Source organism: Polyodon spathula, chromosome 9 (genome assembly GCF_017654505.1).
Source record: "Polyodon spathula isolate WHYD16114869_AA chromosome 9, ASM1765450v1, whole genome shotgun sequence".
Taxonomy (NCBI): Eukaryota; Metazoa; Chordata; class Actinopteri; order Acipenseriformes; family Polyodontidae; genus Polyodon; species Polyodon spathula.
Window position 1 is genome coordinate 8,815,973 of NC_054542.1, and position 16,757 is coordinate 8,832,729.

The window sequence follows — 16,757 nt, forward strand, 5'->3', positions numbered from 1 at the left end:
CCAGACCCTCACAATTCTCTGTGTAAAAAAGTGTCTCCTATTTTCTGTTCTGAATGCCCCTTTTTCTAAACTCCATTTGTGACCCCTGGTCCTTGTTTCTTTTTTCAGGTTGAAAAAGTCCCTTGGGTCGACACTGTCAATACCTTTTAGAATTTTGAATGCTTGAATTAGGTCGCCACGTAGTCTTCTTTGTTCAAGACTGAACAGATTCAATTCTTTTAGCCTGGCTGCATATGACATGCCTTTTAAGCTTAGTGTTGTTGTTTGGGTTGCCCTGGTTCCTGTATAAAGTTGTATGCTGTGAAGTGGACAGAGTAGTGCCTCAGGCTTGGGTGCCGAGAGGAGAAGAAAACAAATAGTTTTTAGAACCAGGAACAAAGCATGTCTTCTGTTTTCTGCCTCCTGTTGAAACGCTACATGGCAGAGCGGGACTGGCGTCAGAGCGGGATTCGGAGGAAACCCACGAGTGTCAAGCAGGAGCAATTAGGAGACAAGAGCGATGGACCGGTGGACCTGACTGGCGGCGGACTGAAATACCTCATTGCCATTGAGGACCAAGGCTGGTGTCTTGCCAGGGGGAAGTTCGGACACAAGGTGATACTGCCTGCCCCGAAGGACCAGTTGAGCCGCTGGATTCCCTACCCATCCCAGATCTAGTAGGATGGCGGGTGGGAGGACCTCTTCAGGGACCTCGAGGACCAGAGTTGGTTCCTTGTGTCCAGGAAGAAAAGGAGAAATTGCCTGCCCTAAAACGAAAGCGGAGGAGGGGCGGCTATTCCCAAAGGCAAGCAAGGGAGCTGGTGCCATCTTCTGTGTCAGAGAGGGAGGTGCTGCCCGGCTGACTGCCAGAGAGAGGAGCCAACGCTGCTGTAAGCGCCAGCCCTATCAAGGGCTCCAGCAAAGGGCGTGAGACAAAGTATGCGGCTGAGGACCAATGGGATGTGTAAGCTCCAGTGACCTATTAGCATAAAGGGGTGGAGTTAAAGTTATAAAAGGCGCTGCACCGCCATTTTCTGTGTTTTTGTTCTGGTTGCCATGGTTCCGTGTTCCTGAGTTTCTGTGTGTGAGAAAAAGGTGTGCTGAATAAAGCCTTGGAAAGAAACAAGCGTCTCTCGTTTTCTGCCTCAGTATTCTTCCTACGGCCCAATTCAGAAGTCAGACTGAAACAGAGGGTTCAAAACAGAAACAAACTTAAAACCTTTTTCTTCAATGTCGAGGATCTTGGATATTAAAATGTACATTTTATTGTTTACTATAAATCAGACTACAGTCACTTTAAAGGTCACACTAATAGAAGTTATAATGTTACTCTGTGACCTTTCAACTCTCAACTACACTTACGTCTTCTATTAAGACAACATGCAAAGTCCTAAATTGTGAGAAATAATTTTTGTTACAGTAACAGATGCCTTAACACAACACATTGACTTATGAACTACTGCTAAACATAAAATGTGTTGTTTTTTAGCTTTATAATGCCATATGTTCTATGCATGGGATGACACCTAAACACATGTAAGATTGTTGACAAATCCTTAAGATATGTTGATTTCCCATATGTGATTTATAATATCTGTTCATTTCCTTAGGTGAATTGACATTAGAAGAGTTCATCAGTGGAGCGCAACAACACCAGATGATCATGGACATAATCAAAAAGACCCTAGACCTCTCAAATGTCCTGAAAGTCATCAAAAGCGGCAGAAGGAACAGTGTTTAATGAACACTCTGCAGACCAGGTTACAGGACTGGGCTGAAGAACTAGGAAAGCTCCATTACTTTGTTTGGGATTCTGTACTTCTGTAAAAAAAATAAATAAATAAAAAAAAAAAAAATAAAAAAAACCTCTTAGACACTGTAGAGGAAGAAACCTCTCTAAGTTTGCACTGTTTTCCTATATCGATTATGACTAAATAAATATGCAGGAAAGCTGTTGAAGAGAGAACTAGAACATGGGAATATTCTGTACTGCTCTTATGCCACATGATAAATGGTGTCATGTCTGCAATAAAAACCAGGTTGCCAGTGGTTTCTAATGCAGGCTAATGACTAGTGACTTCTGCAATATTTCAGAAGCTACTTTCATTTACAAATATAAAAGCTAATCTTGGGTTATATTGTTCATTACAGCAGCTTAAAAAAATCAATAATATTTAGGAGTGTTATATTTGAAATAAAGCCCAGCAAAGCTGTTGCAACACGTTTCTAGGTTTTCTTACTGCCATAATTTGAAAAAGCCACATTTGTTTATTACTACATTATCATTAGTCAATGGCCGAAACACTGACTAAAAAACGTCCTCCCTGCCTGGAACCTCATAAGAAATATCTGTAAGTATTATCCCTGTGAAATACAAAGGCCCTGTTCACACTATGCCTTTAAGCCAGCTTAAAAGTCCTAAATACGGTTTGCGTCCACGCTACGCAACGTTTAATACCGTGCTCGAGAACCAGACTCGAGGCCACCTCAGGGGAAAGTGTCGAGTCCACTTCTAATTAGATTGCATCAGGTAGTCCAATTTGTCCTCCAGTATCCCGAAATGCTTTGTGTTATGTTTGTTGAAATACTTAGAACAGGAGCCTGAAGGACTTGTTATTAGTGTACGCTCAGCACTAGGTATTAATTTTTACGCTTAAAAAAAAAACATGTAAATACATCTCTCCATTAAACTAGTGGGGAAAAATAACGATAAATTAGACGACTGCAAAAATGAAATGTGAGTTAAAAGGATGATCGGGGATGAACAATTTGTTAGTTCTGTCTGAAATAAAATTAAGAGGACCAGAATTAGGCTCAGGCAAGATATGAAGGCAAAAAACAAATTATTTTAAATTATTTATTTATTAAACAGAATCACCGTGTTTTGTTTAAAGGGACGTCACCTGATTAAAAATAAAACCAGAAAACATCAAGACCTATTTGTGTGTGTGTTTGTTTGTGTGTGTATGTGTTCACATTTACTTTTTCCAAAATACTTGTTTTATTTCTTTTTAGCAATATGGACCTCTATTAATATGGTGCATATTACATTATTTTAAAATAAAATGCAGTGCATGGTGGGATACTATTGTATTTAGTCCCACAGTGCATTGATGCTAGCAACTGCAACCGGACTATTTTAATAGGGTTTGAACACATTAAGCCGAACTAAACATGAAACAGTACTTCAGTGTGGATGCTTTGAGCTGAATTAATTAAAACAGTTTTGAGTACGGTTCTCGAGATCGGTTATGTAGTGTGGACAGGGCCAAAGAGAACTATGGAAAACTTATTTTTAAGGAACTCCAAGCAAGGCCCTGGTTTTATTTCAAGCAAGTCTGGCTGAGATTTTTCATTTTATGTTTGAGTGGCTGCATGAACTAATACAAATAAACAAATAATTTAAAAAACGAGTGACCGAATCTCCAAAGAGTTGCATGGCTTACATGGTCAAGAAGACACAGATGCAGAAGTGGAAAGGTGCAATGTGATGGTGGCAATTCTGTGAAACTACTGCAGCAAAACATTATTATGTCTTGTTGTGTTCCTCCCACTTGCCCTTCAAAAGGGAAACACAGATCCACCACCACAGACAATACAATTACAATCCATTTCAACAGATGTTGTTTAGATATATATATATATATATATATATATATATATATATATATATATATATATATATATATATATATATATATATATATATATATATATATATATATATATATATATATATATATATATATATATATATATATATATATATATATATCCTTATCATGCAATAGTCATTGTTGAACTGTGCTCGTCACAGTCCAACGATCAATGTTTAAAACATACAGAATTCTTGTTAGGTGTCAAAACTATTTTCTTTAGTCAAGATTCCCATCACAGAAGATTTTTCCAACTAAATTTACTAATCTTATTTGCCATTATCTGACTTAAACAGGCAATCTATCAGACAAAGGTAATACCTTTTTTTAGTTGTTTTTATTGTAAGAGAAAAATACAATATACTGTATGCGATGATTTTATTTGATCATATTTTGATAAAAAGAATCCTGCAATAAATATATGTTGTATTGTTAGCTTTTACACCTACAAGCCTATAGCGGTTCATATATATTGTGGGCGGGTAGGTGCACACGAAGAAAACAGGCAGTAGTTTCCAAAACAAAGCAAGTCTTTATTCCAGTATTCTATACAGCTGGCTCTTATATTGCAATGTCCAAAAGAAAATAAACAGTTCAAACAAGGTTTCAAACAAAAAACCAAATCACCAAAGCAAAATTGCTGATGTAAACCAACCGGACCAATAACCCCGTCCAGTTGGTGAATAGGTAATTCCACCTGGGTTTTAGGTTTCTTCTTTAGGAACCCTTCTCCTACCCTTATTCCGCAGTCCAGTCCCTTTGCGAATCTCAGCAGCGGACAGGCCGTTCCTCATAGCCCCTGCAGAGAACAGGGAATTGCAGATGCAAAAGACCACCACGTTATCCCGTTCCGATCTTATTGTAGATAGTCCTCAGAAGTTCTCAGGCAGGCAAACCAAACAAACAACCCAACAGACTAGCGGCACATGCTCCCTTTTACCAGCCAGGCATTTGGCCGTTACAGGCTACAGGTGTGGGCCAATTAAGGCCAATGATAGTCTAACAATAGTCAAACCCTAATTGCCTACCTAACCACACCTGCAGCCTGTCGGTCCGTTAACTCCTTGACATCATGGCAGGCATGTATGCTGCCCACAGGTCCATCTGATCATTTCTGGCAACCTCTGTGGGCTCACACCAAACCTGCCATGAATGACTCCTGGTGGTAAACTTGTGAGCTGGCTCACAATATATATATATATATATATATATATATATATATATATATATATATATATATATATATGCTATAGGAAATATTTACAGTATGTCAAGCATATACAAAACTAATTGAAGCAGTCAATGTTTTAGTTAATGTCTTCATTACACTGAAAAATGAAGATATGGATTAAGTATTTCTATATGTAAATTGTGCACAGGAATTGCAATGCATTTAAATGTATATATTATATATATATATATATATATATATATATATATATATATATATATATATATATATATATATATATAATATATATATCATATTAATAATTTGACTTAAAGAAGAACTTGGTATGGTGTGTGGCAAAGTGGCTTGCAGTGCGCAGGTGCAGGAGTGATACGGTGATCAATGAAAGACAGACAACGATAATTCATATCCAATGGTCTTTATTTTATAATCCAAAGTCACTTGACAACTGTAGATAATAATGAATGGTAGTACACAGCAATGTGTACTACACAGTATAACCCAGAGGTTCAGTCCTGAAATAATAAACACAGTATAAACACACACGAAACACAACACGGTCACAAGTCCAAAGTAAGTGCTAATGTGTAAGTGGTCACATACAATTTATTACATGAACACTAATACAGTGTTCTCCAGGTTTGTGCTGGCCTTTAACAACAGCTCCTGGTATGTGTTTAGCCATCTAACAATGATAAATGAGCACCTAATTAAGCACGACAAAACTGATTGGACGGGAGGCGAGGGCTACTGAGAGGTCTCCGCCAACCTGATTCTTGTAAGCAAGAGGGGGTGGGACTATATAAGGGTTGCAGCCTCTGTAAAGTGGAGAAGGAGATGACAGGCAAACTGACTACTAAGGCGAGATCAACACAGAGAGGGTGAACCATCCAATAACCACCATTATTATGGCCAAGCTGCTGCACAGGCCCTTTATTAAAGACTGCAGGACTCCCTGGATGCCTCCACTGAGGGAAGCATAAGAGAGAGGGAGAGGATGGGCAGCCAGAAGGAATAAAATGGGGTGACTGTGAAAGAGAGAAGGGAGACCAAGAGAGGGATGACTGGAGAAACTGCAGCTGGAGTTTCTGTGTCTACGGGAGCACACATGGCCAACGCATCAAGGGGACCACATAGGGTTGCCACCTTTTCCACAGACCAAACCTGGACATATTTCTCAATCAGCTTTCATCTGTCAAAACTGCAGTATACTGTAATACAGTTTAACACAATTAAGCAGGTTGGTGATCCCCAGTCCTTACATAAAATATGCCTTTACCGTTAACAGAATGGATTATACTACACTAACATGAACCTCAATATGAAATCACGAAAACATCAAAATTTATAACATATTTAAATGCACAATAATGCAAACAGCATTCATCTATAATGCTGTGCTCGTTTTTGCAGAGCATAGTCCTTTAGTACAGTCTCCTTAGATTAACCATTTGGCAGTCACTCCAGTTGAGTTTACAGGAAATCTACAACTTCTAGTTACTTAGAACATTTTTTTAGTTTTTTTCTTTTATCCCCGTACAACGTTATGATACTCTTATACCAAATATGTCATATACTATTTAACGAAAGATGTTATATATATGAACATAGAAATATTGTATAGAAATTCATATTTAGTACTGTATTTTGTAACAAACTATTGAAAATGTATATTTTCTTAATAACATGTACAGGTAAGTACATTTTCTTAAAAGGACAAATTAAACTTGGTCAAATCACATCAAAGTGTGCTCGCTCACTGAGGGTGCACAGTAGGGGTCACAAATTCCAAATTATTGAAATGCTGGGGACAAAGTACAATGTACAGATCAGTACTAAACAGTACATTTGTAATAAGATAGTGGAAATTGTTCAAGCAACTAATGTATGTTAAAGAAAATATTATAGAAAGGTTGGTGTTTCTTATCCCTTTCACTTAAAAACCAGACATTAGGGCATCTGGGTTTGTTAGCCAGCCCCACTACCCAACGCTCCCTAACCCACCCCAACCTGCCACTGCCCATTGCCTGCCAGCTACCCTGCCCACCCACAAGCCAGCCTGCCTCCCAGCATCACTGCTTGTCCACCCTCACACCAGAAAGCCAGCTACCGTGCCAGCCCTCAGATCAGTTCCCCACCCCGACCTGCCACCTGCTCATCAGCACGCTCACCTGCCAGCTACCCTGCCTGCCACTCAGCAATCCACTAGGTTGGGTAACTAACACAGGCCCAGGAGAGTTCTGCTCCAGGACCTGTGCCAGTGCAGAACAACAGGAGGAATAGGAGGAGCTGGTCCATGACTATCAGGACTGCTTTGTGGTCAAGGCCAGGGCCAGTTAAAGGGCCAATTTAGTGGTGGGTTTTTTAACATTGCATACTTGCACCAGTAATGGAATAATATACTGCATTGGTTGTGTGAAGTGTAACAAATTGTACATTTGAAAAACAAAACAGAGTTAGCTGAAGGACAGTCTGAAATGTCCAGATGTAATAGATTATTTTTTTTTTTGGACCAATTATTCACATTTTTGTGTACTTACATTACCTTTTATATATATATATATATATATATATATATATATATATATATATATATATATACCTTATGACTTCTATTGACTTTAATGCATTTAATGTCCCCCTAATTTCATTCCCACAGCCCAGCCTCCCAAAACCTTATTATTATTTTTGACCTGCACATATATTTAAAAGTATTAAAAGTGGCCACAATATTTCAGAGACATTTAAGACATAGTTGATACACCATGCATTGGATTCCTGAAGTTCAACAACAGTTTATGAATTAGCAGCAACCATGATCAATGCAAAATAGTTTTTTTTCTCTTTTAAAAATGTAGTTGTTGCCAATGTTTTTTTTTTTTTTTTACCCTGGTTTTCTCTCCAATTTGGAATGCCCAATTATTATTTGTATCCCAGTTCACCACTGCAACCCCCTGACAACTTGGGAAACAGAGGCTGGAACACTATAGTGCTGGAGGACAACACAGATCTGATAGCGCCACTGCAGAACCATAGGTGTGGCGAACCATGGATTCCCCTGCCGACCTAAGCCCTTCCTACCCAGGTGGTGCATGGCCAGTTGTGTGCCACTCCCTAGGAACCCCTGGTCAAAGTTGTTAGTGACATAGCCTGGATTTGAACCTGTGATCTCCAGGCTATAGGGCACATCCTGCACTCTATGTGGAGTTCCTTTACAGGATGCGCCACTTGGGAGCCCCCCAAAATAGATATTGTAACTATATTCAATGGAGAACCATCACAAACCGCTTTACAAGAGCAATGATCAATGCATAATACATTAAATACAGTGGAACATAGTACATTACATACAAACAGTAAATAAAACAATACAAATACAGGCATAATACATTAAATACAAGGCTAGGGTGTGAATTCTAAACAAAACATATTACCTTATTTCAACTTGATAAACCTCTAAAAAAAGTTGCGTAAGTGTTCTGTTTCAGTTAGATGTCAAGACCTTTCCTTTGATAATCTCTACAGCTCGTTATCTCATTAAAAAGCTATTTTTATTTAACCTCATGCTGTATATAGCCATAAGAAGTTTAACAATCTGTACCAGTTGTTCAGTTTTAGTCTAGGGTCCAGAGCAGCTCTCAGGAGGAAGCGGTCCACATCTGATTCTTCAGCAAGAAGTTGTCAGGAAGCTAAGTGAGCAATGGGTGCTGATAATTCTACAACTGAAGATATGATGGCCGTGGATATCCACTATTGGTACAATAAGTTTATGCGTGACTCTCCATCTGGTCTTATAACTGTGTATGAACTTAAAGCAATCCTCGGTCTTCAGGGAATGAATGAAGAAGCAAATGGATATATTGAACAAGTATTTGCAACGTTTGACATGAATAAGGTTAGAAAGTTGTAGCACCATTTTTCTTACCAATGTTTTCCAATGTTTTTGTAGTATGGGATAATACAAAAGCACAAGGGCAGCTGTAATGGTAAAGCATGAGCCATTGATAGAACAGTCCCCTAGACCAGGGCTTCTCAAACTCAGTCCTGGGGACCCCCTGAGGCTGCTGGTTTTCATGCCAACCGAGCTCTCAATTACTTAACTAGACACTTAACTGAACTGATAATTTGCTTAATTAGACCTTTTTTTTACTTGTTTCCAGCTTTTGAGTTTCCAGAGTTTGAGAACCCCTGCCCTAGACTTTTACAGAACACAGTACATTGACACAGTAATGGTAAATACAACAATATGCATTGGTATTCTGTTGCAATACTGTGCCATGGTGCATGCTGCTGTATGAAGACCACTGTAATATTTCTTCCAAATTCATTCTGTTGCCATTTGTTTAATAGTGTAATGTGTTATTGCTTCTGATCTAATTGGGATAATAGATTACAATTATTATGGTATCCAAGTGGCATTCCTCAAACTTTTCTATCAGGGAATGGTGATAAAATACTGCTTTAACACTAGAAATAAACATTTAGGTGTACATAAATTAACATTAGTTATGATTTGTGATTGTACAATATACCACATTCTCCAAAGTACAGTACTGTGCACATTTATTACAACACCCCATTACTTCTGTTGTTTTGATTTGCTGTGAATATGAAATCAAATTACTGTAACTGAATTATGGAAAATTGTCAATAGGCAAATTAGTCTAATGTAATTGATGACTTTAATAGGCCACACCTGCAATTCATTTAAAATAGGAAGAGAAGGGGAACACAGCCACAAATTACTTTTTCTCTGCTATCTGTATGAGAAAGACACTGTGCTAATCTGAGTTTATATCTTGCTCCATTAAAAAATAAAATAAATAATATTATATCTTTTTGTTTTAGGATGGATACATAGATTTTATGGAATATGTTGCTGCACTAAGCTTGATTTTAAAAGGAAAAATTGACCAGAAGCTGAAGTGGTATTTCAAATTATATGATGCTGATGGAAACGGAAGGATTGACAGAGAAGAATTGCTTAGCATATTTAAGGTAAGTTGCTAAATATTGATTTTCAATAACACCATGTCAAACTCAACGTCTTCTCCACATTTTAGAATGCACAATTATGTCCCTCACTATAGTGAACCCCACAACAGCTCAGGAGAACTGAACGTCAGTAGGAATCCTCTGAACCCACCACCAAGCCTCTTTACACCCAAAAGCAGATTTCAGCCAGCTACCGGCCCCTGAAGGACAATGCTTTGACTTCACCAGATGCCTGGCCTGTAGGGGTCACTGTAGCACGGTGAAGAACCCACAGGAGAGACTGAGCCAACGTTACCCTACCAGTGGGATCCCCAGAGAAGACTGCCTGGCCAGTTTGGTCCACTGTAGCATGATGATAACGCGAAGCTGTGCTCCCCAGCCGGTGTGTCTCAATCTGCACAACATGTACCTGTACCTTTACCAGGTTAGCCACTCAGGGACACAGGACTCTATTTATTTTTTAATATTCAAGACTGCAAAACATTGTTGACATACCATGAAACATGGGGAACAGCACATAAGACAAATTGTGTGTGAGTAATATTCTGGAATCATCCTAGAATAGCGTCTTTCTGCTCTGCCAATGGAACCCACCTATTTTGACACAGCATTTGATGCTCAGATACAAGTGAAATATAAAGTAAATGATGCCGGTGTACCTTTCCAGCAGTTCTTTAGAGTGGCACTCAATAGGGTAATACCCTGATCCCTGGTGGTTATTGTGCTCTCAGAACTGTTCTACACTCTGTTAGCAGTCTTTCTGCATGGTGTATTATAAACTACCTTCCCATTTTTTGAAAATGACTGGGTCGTACAATTTTAAAGCAAGCAAGTAAATCCAGTGTTTTTTTTTTTTTTTTTTTTTTAAATTTTTTTCCAGTATCCCACAGTAAAAGCATAGCAAAGCGTAATAAAGGAACATGAAAGCATGGCAAAGCATAGATAAGCATTGCAGAGTAGTATGGTAAAGCATATTAAAAAAATAAAACATGGTAATTATAGTAAATGCATAGAAAAGCATGGAACAACTATAAATGACTGCAAAACTACTCACATTTTGATATGCTTTTTTTCTAAGGGATGTTACAGTCACATTTCCTAATGGGGTTCTAGCATACTATGATTTTTGTTTTAGGCAGTACAAGCTATCAATCGGCACACTGACATGTTGCCAGAAGAGATCACAGCCTTGGTGTTTGATACAATAGACAAAAATGGAGATGGTAAGAAGCAGTTTATAATGCTATAAACACTGACTCAGTATCCTATGCAGGAATATTACTCTCTTTGTATTATTAACGTTTAGTTATATTTTTGAAATATCACGTCATTCTTTTTTGTACTTTTCATTTACACATAAGTGCAAATAAATCTCACCTGTCTTAACAAGCAGCATCTTCATACTCTGCAAAAGCAACTTGAATATACAGTACTGAAGCACCTTGGTTATTCCTCCTACAGCTCAATTCAGAAGTCAGTCTGAAACAGAGGCTTGAAAACACAAACAAACTGAAAACCTTCAGTGTCGAGGATCTTGGATAGTAAAATCTACATTTTATTGTAAATCAGACTACTGTCAATTTAAAGGTCACACTAATAGAAGTTATAAAGTGACTCTGTGACCTTTCAACTCTCAACTACACTTACGTCTGCTATTAAGACATCAAAGTCCTAAATTGTGAGAAATGATTTCCGTTACAGTAAGAGACACCTTACACACAACACACTGACTTATTACAAATCATAACATTGTTGATTGTTCTTATCAACTACTATTAAATATAAAATGTTTTAACTTTATAATGCTGTATGTTCTATGCATGGGATGGCATCTAAACACATGTAAGCTTGTTGACAAATCCTTAATTGTGATATGTTGATTTCCAATATGTGATTTATAATATCTGTTCTTTTCCTCAGGTGAATTGACATTAGAAGAGTTCACCAGTGGAGCGCAACAACACCAGGTGATCATGGACATAATCAAAAAGACCCTAGACCTCTCAAATGTCCTGAAAGTCATCAAAAGCGGCAGAAGGAACAGTGTTTAATAAAAACTCTTTGCAGACCAGGTTACAGGACTGGGCTGAAGAACTAGGAAAGCTCCATTACTTTGTTTGGGATTTGGGGATTGTTAGGCACTTTAGGGAAAGAAAGTTTACACTGTTTTCCTATATTGATTATGATTAAATAAATATGCAGGAAAGCTGCTGAAGAGAGAACTAGAACATGGGAATATTCTGTAGTACTCTGATGCCACATGATAACTGGTGTGGTGTCTGGAATAAAAAAACAAAAAACAAACAAAAAAAAAAACAGGTTGCCAGTGGTTTCTAATGCAGGCTAATAACTGGTGGTCATTTACAAATATAAATGTTAACCTTGGGTCATATTATTTGTCACAGTAATCTTTTATGTTTTTAGGATTATATTTGCAAGTTTCTATGTATTCCTACTTCCAAAATGTGAAAACACGCATCACTTTGACACTGCATCTTATTTAATTCCCTGTCCACAGTCCAAAATGGAGTATTATTCAGGAGTGCTAGCTTACATCTGTTTTAGCTTTTAAAAGTGTGCAAATCCAATGTAATTAACTTACTAGCGAAAAATAATGCATGAAAATAATTTGCCTCACTAACTGACAGCATTAGAAAGTGATATGCAGTGGCTTATTGCTATATTATTATTATTAGTAAATGACTGAAACACTGACTAAAAAACATCCTTGCCTGCCTGGAACCTCATAATTAAGGAACTAGCAAGGAGGAAATCCATGCAAGGCCCCTAGGTTTACTTCAAGCAAGTCTGGCTGAGATTTTTCATTTTATGTTTGAGTGGCTGCATGAACAATACAAATAAACAAATTGTTTCAAAAAAGACTGACTGATCTCCAAAGAGTTGCATGGCTTACATGGTCAAGAAGACACAGATGCAGAAGTAGAAAGGTGCAATGTGATGGTGGCAATTCTGTGAAACTACCACAGCAAAACATTAACCATTTCAACAGAAGTTGTTTATATATAAAAAGCTCCTTACATGCAATAGTAATTATTGAACATGTGCTGGTCACAGTACAAAGATCAATGTTTAAAAAATACAGAATTCTTGTTAGGTGTCAAAATTATTTTCTTACTGCATGCCTAAACAGCATTAGTCAAGATCCCCATCATAGAAAAGATATCCTGCTTTTTCCAAACCAAATCTTCTCATTGTATTCGCCATTATTTGACTTAAAGGGTACATAAGGACCTATTAATTTTATTGTGCTACGTGTTTCCATGTGTTGCTACAACTGTTTATGTAAGGTGTGTGTATTGCTTAAATTTTTTTTTTTTTTTCTTTTGACCACTTTTTTAAACTTTTAAGTTGCATTCCCTGCCTCAAGATAACCTCACATGTACCCACATGGACTTCTCAAAACTACATTTCCCATCATCCTCCTGCTCACATATGTAACGATGGATTTACCAGTGCGCAGGAGGGTGAAGGGAAATGTAGTTCTGAGAAGTCCATGCAGGAAAATGTGAAGACGTCTTGATGCAGGGAATGCAATTTAAAAAAGTGGTCAAAATGTAAAAAAAAAATAAAAAAAAAATAAAACAATACACACACCTTATGGAAACAGTTGTAGCAACACATGGGAAGATGAAATACAATAAAATAAAAAGGTCCTTATGTACCCTTTAAACAGGTAACCTATCAGACCAAGGCAATACCTAACTTAAGCTGTTGTTATTGTAAGAGAAAAATACAATATACTGTACTTGATGATTTTATATTTTGCTAAAAAATTATTGTGCAATAAATATATGTATATGCTGTATAGTTAGCTTTTACACCTACAAACCTATGTAACATTTCATATATACACACATATAACTATTATGCTATAGGAAGTATTTACAGTATGTAAAACATATACAAAACTAATGGAAGCAGTCAATTGAAGCACTACGAATGGAACTTCAGTACGCCATTGCTCCAAATTGGACAGCCATTGCTCGGGCCTTGCCAGGTCCTGGAGAGGATCAGGGACATGGCCTACCACATACAGCTGAGTTCCAGAGGATGCAAGGTGGTGCTGCACCGGAATTGGCTGGCCCCCTACCTGGGACGACCTTTAGCACCACTCGATCCAACCCACCTTAGCAGTCCCCCTCCTTCCATTCCTGGGAAGAAGTAATTGTCCAAGTAACAACTGAAATTTCAAACACAAAAAGGTCAATTTATTTTCAATCACCCCCTATACCAGCAATGGTGTGGGGGTAAAACGGCAGGTTTACAGTTCCCAACAAAAAAGGTTCAACAGATAATAACAATCCTTTTTTAATCCATCCGTGCAAGGAAAAGTGCTCCACGAAAGGTAGTGTTGCTGTGCTGTGCAGAGGTAGTGGTGCTCTGGGGTTTGTGCTAGCTCTGTGGCTGCACCTCCCTAGCTTCTACTCATCTGCAAACAATAACAAACAAACAAAAAGCGTTCCAGCGCGTCAGTATTTTCAACGGAAGGGGCCGTACTCACGTAGCTGTGTCTCCTTTGTACTGCCAAACTCCGCCCTGTGATCAGCACGATGCCACGCTCTATCCAATCGTTGCATGCCCCACAGCTGATCACAACAGATTTGTTTAGCAGTCTTGCAACTACGCCCTTTCTCCAAGATGGCTGATTTCCGTTTCTGTCCTACCATCGAGCTGGCCCATCCCTGTGAAAGCGTACCACCACGTCTTTACTTAACGCCCTTCCTGGTTCGGAAGTAGATTTGCAGCTCAAATTCCTTCTCTCCTCGTCACACCCCTGTATATGATGGAAGCCATGCATTTGGTTGCTATTATATTAAATGTGTTAATAAAACAAAGCCAGCATTTTCATCTACTGTATACAAGTTTCTAATGCGTTCTGTTTACTAAAGCTGGTTCTATGCTGGACATGAGCGATGTGAGTGATGTGATTGAGGTGAGAGACTCAAACAATTTTTTTTATCTATACCAAAGGTGAATGTCTTAAGGGCGGAAAACTTTCATCTGACCCTGTCAGTATATATTTTCCACCCCACTGTGTAGTTTTTATGAATGAGTGGGTGAATGACACAATGCAAGTTGGCAGGTCAAACAAGCTCTTTAATCATAGTTGCTGTCTCTGTCCCCTGAAAACCCTGAATCCAAATTAATATTGGATTTTGACCGGGCAATTATGAATACTCCTAGATCTGCCCGGGCAAAACCCGGAATGAAAGATCTTTATGATTCATTTCAGACTTTGACTGGGCAATCCGTGAATTAAATTACCAAGTTTATATATATATATATATATATATATATATATATATATATATATATATATACACACTGAGTGTACAAAACATTAGGAACACCTGCTCTTTCTATGAAATAGACTGATGAGGCGAATCCAGGTGAAAGCTATGATCCCTTATTGATGTAACCTGTAAAATCCACTTCAATCAGTGTAGCTGAAAGGGAGACAGGTTAAAGAAGGATTTTTAAGCCTTGACACAATTGAAACATGGATTGTGTATGTGTGCCACTCAGAGGGTAAATGGGCAAGACAAAAGATTTAAGTGCCTTTAAACAGGGCATGGTAGTAGGTGCCAGGCGCACTGGTTTGAGTTTGTCAAGAACTGCAACGCTGCTGGGTTTTTTACGCTCAACTGTTTCCCGTGTGTATCAAGGATGGTCCACCACCCAAAGAACATCCAGCTAACGGCAGGCCAGTGGTCAAAAAAGGCTCATTGATGAAAGAGGCCAAAGGAGGCTGACATGAATTGTGCAGAGCAACAGATGGGCTACAGTTAGTCAACAGACAGTCCAGAAAGACCCATAAAAGAATGCACAACTGGTCCTACCTTGACGCGAATGGGGTAGGGCAGCCAACGACCTAACAGAGTTCCACTTCTGTCAGCAAAACACAAGAAACTGCGGTTTCAGTGGGTTAAGTAACGAAAACACTGGACAGAGGAGGATTGGAAAAACATTGCCTGATCTGATGAATCCCGGTTCCTGCTGTTTCATCATGATGGAAGGACTAGGGTATGAAGAAAACCAAGAGTACATGCATCCATCATGCCGCGTGTCAACATTGCAGCTGGTGGTGGTGGTGTGATGGTGTGGGGTGTGTTTTCACGGCACATGTTGGGCCTTTTGGTAAAAGTGGAGCAACATTTGAATGCTACAGGATATCTTAACATCATTGCCAATCAGGTGCATCCCTTCATGGCAGCAGTGTATCCATCTGCTAATTGATTTTTTTCAATAGGATAATGCCCCATGCCACAAGGCTAGGATTGTCCAGGAATGGTTCCACAAACCTAACACTGTCCATGCCTCAAGACACACCATCCCTACAGTGAAGTATGGTGGTGGCAGCATCATGCTGTGATGCTTCTCATCAGCAGGGACTGGGCATCTTGTTACAACTGAAGGAAGAATGGATGGAGCAAAATACAGGAAAATACTGCAAGAGAATATGCTTCAGTCTGCTAAAAAACTGAAGCTTGGGAGGAAACTCACCTTTCAGCAGGACAATCATCCCAAACACAAGGCCAAAGCAACATTGAAGTGGCTCAAGAACAAAAAGGTAAATGTCCTACAGTGGCCCAGTCAAAGCCCTGATCTCAATCCCATTGAGAATATGTAGCACTATTTGAAAACTGCGGTCCACAAGAGTCAAACATTTTGTTGTCAGTGCCTCAGAGTTTCATGCATTTAAATGCAGATTTTTTTCCCCACTTAGCTACACACCATACTCCACACTGTTAAGGGGAAAAAAGTTTTTATTGAGAAAAAAAATTATATAATAAAAATAGAAAACTGAAAGATCATATTTGGATAAGTTTCCACCCCCGAGTTAATTAATAATTGGCGGAAGCACCTTTTTTGGCAGCAATTACAGCTGTGAGTCTGTTGGGATAGGTCTCTAC

The 16,757-nt window shown here is 38.6% G+C and overlaps 1 protein-coding gene across 1 annotated transcript; it reads left to right on the forward strand.

Annotated features, from left to right (window-relative positions):
- Window positions 1-7,722: 7,722 nt before the first annotated feature.
- LOC121320914 (guanylyl cyclase-activating protein 1-like) lies at window positions 7,723-12,094 on the forward strand. Its single transcript, XM_041259693.1, has 4 exons — window positions 7,723-8,722; window positions 9,676-9,825; window positions 10,958-11,045; window positions 11,743-12,094. Exons 1-4 carry the CDS (start codon window positions 8,528-8,530, stop codon window positions 11,871-11,873), a joined length of 564 nt encoding a protein of 187 aa, XP_041115627.1. The 5' UTR covers window positions 7,723-8,527; the 3' UTR covers window positions 11,874-12,094.
- The last annotated feature ends 4,663 nt before the right edge of the window (window positions 12,095-16,757 follow it).